The sequence below is a fragment of the Coenobita brevimanus genome, chromosome 14 (genome assembly GCF_032717465.1).
Source record: "Coenobita brevimanus isolate Jiangsu-jjx chromosome 14, ASM3271746v2, whole genome shotgun sequence".
Taxonomy (NCBI): domain Eukaryota; kingdom Metazoa; phylum Arthropoda; class Malacostraca; order Decapoda; family Coenobitidae; genus Coenobita; species Coenobita brevimanus.
Window position 1 is genome coordinate 1,553,536 of NC_136967.1, and position 7,324 is coordinate 1,560,859.

The 7,324-nt window shown below is 45.1% G+C and overlaps 1 protein-coding gene across 1 annotated transcript; it reads left to right on the plus strand.

Annotated features, from left to right (window-relative positions):
* The first annotated feature begins 552 nt into the window (after window positions 1-552).
* On the plus strand, window positions 553-6,030 carry LOC145417791 (glutathione S-transferase Mu 2-like). Its single transcript, XM_080286404.1, has 7 exons — window positions 553-588; window positions 1,108-1,248; window positions 2,108-2,287; window positions 2,636-2,737; window positions 3,108-3,325; window positions 5,521-5,749; window positions 6,013-6,030. Exons 1-7 carry the CDS (start codon window positions 553-555, stop codon window positions 6,028-6,030), a joined length of 924 nt encoding a protein of 307 aa, XP_080142530.1.
* The last annotated feature ends 1,294 nt before the right edge of the window (window positions 6,031-7,324 follow it).

Here is a 7,324-nt window from a genome sequence, read left to right on the forward strand (position 1 = left end):
GGTGGGTGTACGAGTGGGAATAGGGGTTGGTGGGTGGGTGAGCGGGAAGAGGAATGGGTGGGTGGGTGGCAGGACAGGGCGGGAGACGGGCTAATTATTCTCCTAGTAAAATGTGATACAAGGTCACGCTGACTGGATATCATTACGTTTGCTGAGGGAGGCGTATGGCAAGACCCACCACCTTCGTTTGTTGTGTCAGTACTCTATACCTTTCACAACAATAAACCTTATCAATCACCAGACTTTACCACGAGAGGATATTAAAGTGCAGCAGAATGAATAGCAACAGAAAACGGGCTAAGAATTTTCCAAAACCACTCAGTACCATACCCTAAGCCTAAGGAGAAGATAATTATGAGAGATAAGGAGGCAAGAGATAGGAAAACCGTGTATCTAGGCATGAGAGAGAGAGAGAGGGAGCATGGCCTTGACGTTGTGGTACCATAGCATCTATAGGAGCGACCACCACCGCCTCCATCACTGAGTCCACAGTACGCCGCGTTCAAACACTACGATCTTCCCGCCAAAAATCTTCACCCAGCTACGAACGCCATGGCCCCGCGTCTCGCCTACTATAAGACACGAACGGTCTGTATTTTTTACGTCATTCTTTACATTCAAAAAAGAAAAGAAAAAAGGAGAAAGTAGTTGATTTTGTTTCTTGATGAGTGAACGGAAGGCGGGAGTGGCGGCGTCTGGCTTTACGTTCCCTGAGTGTTTTTTTTTTTCGTGATATTTTTTCTTGGTTGATAGCATGATCTCACGCACACGAACAATGTCAGTTAGTCAGTTAGCCCATCAATCAGTCAGTACAGTCAGTCCACCAGTCCATCAATCAGTCAGTACAATCAGTCCATCCATCAATCAGTCAGTCCACCAGTCCATCAATCAGTCAGTCCATCAGTCCATCCATCAATCTGTCAGTACAATCAGTCCATCAATCAGTTAGTCAGTACAATCAGTCCATCAATCAATCAGTCAATCAGTACAATCAGTCCATCAATCAATCAGTACAATCAGGCCGTCAATCAGTCAGTCCATCAATCAGTTAATTGTCAGTCCATCAATCAATCAACCAATCAACCAATCAACCTCCCTTTCCCTCAGCTGGCACAACACATCCGGCTGGTACTGGTCTACACAGGCACGGAGTTTGAGGACTGTCACTATCCCGTAGGTGACCCTCCAACCTACGACAAGTTTGAGTGGTTCTCCGTCAAGTACAAGCTAGGACTCGACTTCCCTAACGTGAGTAGAGGCGGACTGTTATCGCCTGAAGGAACTGGGCCACTCACACACTCTGCACAAGGAGACAGGACTCAGAGAATGCATACCTCCTTCAACCCCTATACCCTACATATCAGATCACCACCAAAATTTAATCAGCTCTTCCTTGTCCCGTGACCCACGTATCCACAAAATTTCATTAAAATCCATCAATATATATTGATATATATATCAATATATATCAATATATATTGATATATATTGATATATCTTGTGGACAAACATAAAAAAAATGTACTAAACCAAGCCTCGAAGTCAGATCACCACCAAAATTTAATCAATTCTTCCTTGTCCCATGACCCACTTATCCACAAAATTTCATGCAAATTCCTCTGTAACTTTTTTAGATATCGTGTGGACAAACAGACAAACGGGGGTGGATACGTAACCTCCTCTAACTGTTACTGGCGGAGATAATAATAGTTTTTTTTTTCTATGAAGTAAGAATGAGTTTTCTTTGATAATAAAGTCTGTTTTATTTCACTTTATTTCATCTGACACACACACACACACACACACACACACACACACACACACACACACACACACACACACACTAATCACTTTTGCTACTCACCCGTCCGTACATCAAATTTCCACCCATCCATCCACTCATCAAACTCAGTCCATCCACGCAGTTCACTCCCATCCATCCATCCGCTTACCTAACTCCCATCATCCATCTACTCATCTAACTCCTATCCATCCTCTCATCACATTCGGTCTATCCATTCATCTAACTCCCATCCACCCATCCATCCACACATCTAACTGCCATCTATCCATCCGCTCATCTAATTAGCTTCACCTTCCTATTCAGCTCCCCTACTACATCGACGGGGACGTGCGCATCAGCCAGTCCAACGCCATCCTGCGCTACCTCGGCCGCAAACATAATCTTGGAGGTCGTAGTGAGGAGGAAAGGATCCAAGTGGATATCTTGCTGGATCAGGCTATAGATTTCGCCCGGGACCTCTGGGATGTGGTCTACTATCATCTGGTGAGGCTTGGAGGGAGTTTGTGTGTGTGTGTGTGTGTGTGTGTGTGTGTGTGTGTGTGTGTGTGTGTCCCTTATGTACGAAAGTATTTATGTAGCATGATCACCTAAAAGAAGAAATTCAAGAAAATACATTGATGATAATGATGATGGCAATGATGATGATAGTGATGAAAAATATAATAACGATGATAATGATATCAACGACGATAATGATGGTGATGATGATGATGACAGTGACAACAAAGATGATGAAAATGATGATGAGGGGGAGGAGGAGGAGGGAAATAATGATAATGATGAGGATGATTACAGTAACAGCGAAAATGATGATTGATGATGATATTTCAGGATCGGAAGGAGGAATTTCTGAAGCAGCTGCCAGCCAAGTTACAGCAGTTCTCAGACTTCCTCAGCGACAAGCCGTGGTTCGTCAGCAGGAACAAGGACGGGGTGAGTCAAATCAGCGGCTGACTAAATCTTGCGTCAGTTGTAGTAGTGTGAGGTACTAGTTAACATCCTTTCCATACCACTTCTTCGTGACTAGGATCAAGTTTTAGTGTTACTCTACAAGTCAGCATTCAAGGTGGGGAGATGGCAATTTTAGGCCAAGTTAAAGGGAAAAGACGCTGATCTGCATATTCTCCACAGCACTTCGTGACTAGCATTATATATTCGTGTCATTTAGTGAAAGGAATACAATTACTCTTTCCTTCTCTCTCACACGAACTCTTAAATTAAACTGGAAAGGTATAATTCCACTTTCCTCTCACACCACATCTTTAAAGGTATAATTCCACTCTCTCTCTCTCTCCCACACCAGATCACCATCGCGGACTTCTCCATGTATGAGTTTCTGCACCAACACATCGTCCTGGAGCCCTCCTGCCTGGATGAGTTTGATAATATTAAGGGATTTATGAAGCGCTTCTGTGACCTCCCGCGCGTCAAGGAGTACATGGCCTCGCCCAGATGGTTAGAGGGACCATCCTTCAATATCTACTCCCAGTTCGAGGTTGAGAAGAGGAAGAAACAGGGAAAGTAGAGAGAGAGAAAGAGAGAGAGAGAGGGAAGGGAGTGTCGTGTACTGTAGGTGGGTATTTTGGTCATAACTTACCAACCCATAGACAAGGCGGTGTGACGTCAAAAATGCAGGCTGTGGCTAGTGCTGTAATGACTGTGCTTCTATACTGCTCTAGTGCCACATCTCTCTCCAGTACGTGATATATCTTATGCCTTTATATTTTGTAGTTTATACTGTATCTACCAAGTGTCTATTACTCTATTTCTTGAAGGGGTGTACGTATAGCAGAACCCACCACCTTCTTTACAACAATAAATATTTCAATCACTTTCCGACAGACATGTAAAAAACCTGTTCCACTCGAGAGTATTATTACTTCACCGCCGAGATCTGTATAATTACGATCTACGCTTAAGGTTTAATTAAGTACATTATACCACCATCAAAACTGTGTGCCAAATAAACACTTGTGGAAATAAACACTCGTGCAAATAAACATTAGTGCAAATAAGTCTCGAGTTCTCATTAATCACACCCGATGTTTATATTAGGAGAAGAGTATGATTTGGGAACGATTCTGTTTTTGAGATAGTGACATTTTCAGAAGTTTGAATAAGCACACATCGCTCCACATTTCCTCACACCCCTCCATATTCCTTCATACCTTTCCACATTTCCCCACACTCCTCCATTTTTCTCCACATTCCTCCACTCCTCTACATTTCTCCACAGCCCTCTACACCCCTACACATTTCTTCATGCCCTTCCACAGTTATCTACACTCCTCCATTTTTCTCCACACTTCTCCATATCCCTCCCCATTCCTCCACACCCCTCCTTACTGCAGGAAGGTCCTGACGGAGGCTCTGACGCAGACGAAGATGAACCAGAAGAACAGTACCAAATCCTTCCATTACCCCCTCCATCACCCTCACATTACCCCCGACGTCACCCTCCCATTACCCCCTCCATCACCCTCCCATTATCCCCTCCATCATCCTCCCATTACCCCCTCCATCATCCTCCCATTACCCCCGCCGTCACCCTCCCATTACCCCCTCCATCACCCTCCCATTACCCCCTCCATCACCCTCCCATTACCCCCTCCATCACCCTCCCATTATCCCCTCCATCACCCTCCCATTATCCCCTCCATCACCCTCCCATTACCCCCGCCGTCACCCTCCCATTACCCCCTCCATCATCCTCGCATTATCCTCTCCATCACCCTCACCATCACCCTCCCATTACCCCCCTCCATCACCCTCCTATTACCCCAACACCAGTAAATCATTCTCAGGGTGCGTTTATGTGATGGGTTTTCATTTCTTCGCCACAACGATGTCTTTCTTGCCTTATTTTTACTTTCAGACGATTTTATTCAGCTTGTGGGAGATTTTTGTTCGAAGTGCGGGGTTAGTAGCTTTCGGCAATGCCCCCAATCTGTAGAAGAGGATTTTTTCATCATCATCAACAACAAAAAACAATCACAACATCATTATCAACATCATTATCGTCATCATCAACATCATCACCATCATCAATAGCCCAACCCCCCAAAACGCAAGATCGCAAAAGGAAATGGGCCAAGTTAAGGTAAAAAGACTATAGCTTGAAATGGAATTGCCTTGAGCGCTATCTCTTGCCGTGAATCACAATTACATCCCTCGGAAAAGCACCCAGCACACTCCGTCTAGTTTCCTCCCTGATAAAACACTAATTCGCTACATTCCTCTTTCTTCGCGATCCTCATTCCACAAATCCGTTCCGAATAAGAAGGCGTGGGCCACGAAAAGGAACATAGTGTGCTGTTTTATGCCAGTGAGTGAATAATAATAATAATAATAGTAATGACAATAAGCATGTATAGGTGGAATAATCCGAGTGAAAGAAGGATGTGTGATGTCCCCATGATTATTTTTCAGTGTTTACGCTTCTTCAGTGCATACTGTAGTGGTAGGTTGTACCCTTGTTGAAACTGTGGGGGTATACGCCCTACCACCTCGCAACCAGTGGTGTAGTTATGGAGGGGATGGTGGGTACGCCCCCCTTCCTCCCCTCAGACAGTCCCTTGCCCCCTTTTCTGGTTTCTCCACTTAAAATTTCGAATTATACCTCAAAACAGAGCTTGGCCTCATCTTGCCCCTTCCCCCATCCATTGAGACCTGGCTACGCCACTGTGATGATGATTGATGATGATACTTCACTTCAGGGTGTGCCAAGAGATGCTGGTGTCGCGAGCGTGGTGGTGCCTGTGTGTGGGCGGTGTGGTGGTGGTGGCGGCGGCGGTGGCTGCGGTGGTGGGCGCGACGTGCTGGCACATGGCATACCAGGAGGCGTCACTGAAGGCAGCACAGAGGCAGAAGCACGCATTACGACACGCGTCACGGGCCTGCAACACATGTAACACATTGAGTCCTTGTCACTGGATTTTTGGTCTGGTTTGTGCAGGTCATATTGACGATGTGTGTGACTAGTTTATGTGGATAATGTTAGACTGGTTCAGAATGACTCTCATTCAAAGGTTCAAATAATGTTAAAATATAGTTATGCAACATCCATGATTATTGCAAGTATTTTTTTCCAATTCGTCTCTCATACAAGCATAACAAAGTCGGCCAGCAGCCAGAAATATTTAAACTCTGTCTCGAAAAAGAGAGGTTGTAAAGATCTCGCACTTAAACGGTGTTATGTGTTCTTGCAGACGTGGCCAATGTACTGAGGCGAGAACAAGAGGGTCGCTTCGTCAGGCATGTGGACAAAGACGACAGAGGTGGAAGCGAAAGACAAAAAGCAAGGGAGTGGGAGGCGTCTTGTAGGGGAAGGGAGAGAAATTTGAGTGTGGCGGTGGTGGTGGGGGAGGGGCAAAGGGAGGCGATGGAGGCTGTGGTTAAAGTTGCCGTGGCAGATTTCACCGACAGACACGGCATCAACGTCAACGTGATCTGGCTGCCGCAAATCCCGGAGGTGAAGAGTAAAAATGAATTCTTAGCGTTCAAGGAAAAGGCCATCCCGAAGCTAAAAAGTGTCAGAAATATTATGCTTTATCTTGTCATTGGAGAATTAAACTGGCTATTATTTGTTTTTGTAAGCCGTTAACCATTAGACGTTAATTATTAGGGGTCAATTTTCTACAAAAAATATCGAGCGGCTGAAGCTTCATACTCTCTTCTCTGACGATGATGATGGTTGTGGTTATTGTTGTGAGAGTGATGATGATGACTGATGATTTCGCAGGACGGGTGGGTGGTGCGGCAGGGTGAGGCAGATGTAGGTGTAGGTGTGATGGTGGGGCAGAATGAAGCAGAGAGAGTGGTGACGAGGAGGGTGCAAACTACCCACCCCATGTTCTTAGTCCTCTACCCCCCAGCACCAGGTAACAAGGCACCTTACAGTCCGAAAATTATTCACTTCACCTCTGTCACATCCCTTCCTTTTAGCTACTTCCCCAAGCCCTCCATCATTTCTCTTCCCCACTTTTTCTTTCCTCTTCTTCAAGCCTTCCATAATTTCTCTTCCTCATTTCTTCTTCCCTCATCTCAAGTCCTCCATCATTTCTCCCAAATCTCCTTCCCTCTTCACCAAGCCCTCCATCATTTCTCTTCCTATTCCCACACACTGTCCACCACTTAGCTCTCTCACTCATTCACACTTTCCCTGGGAGCATTTTCTTATTTTTATGCAGACTGTTGAGGGTGTACAATTCTTGGATTATATATATGTAAAGCAGAGTGGTAATGATGCATATTTCTTTCACTCAGTACATTCGATGATGACAGAGGGGGAACTGTGGCCAAGGAAACATACATTGGTCAACCTCAACCCATTCCCTCACCGCTTCTTTGATGCAATACTACAGGTCAGTGTTTCTTAAGTCTCCTTGTAATGCCTTTCTCGTCTCACTTTCTCACCATCTGATCCTTCCTCTGTCCAGTTCCTTCTCCGCTGCTTTCCATGTCAGCTGTTAATGTTAAAAAGTCTTGTCCTGAGAGGGTATTTTTCTCTCTTTCTTCAGT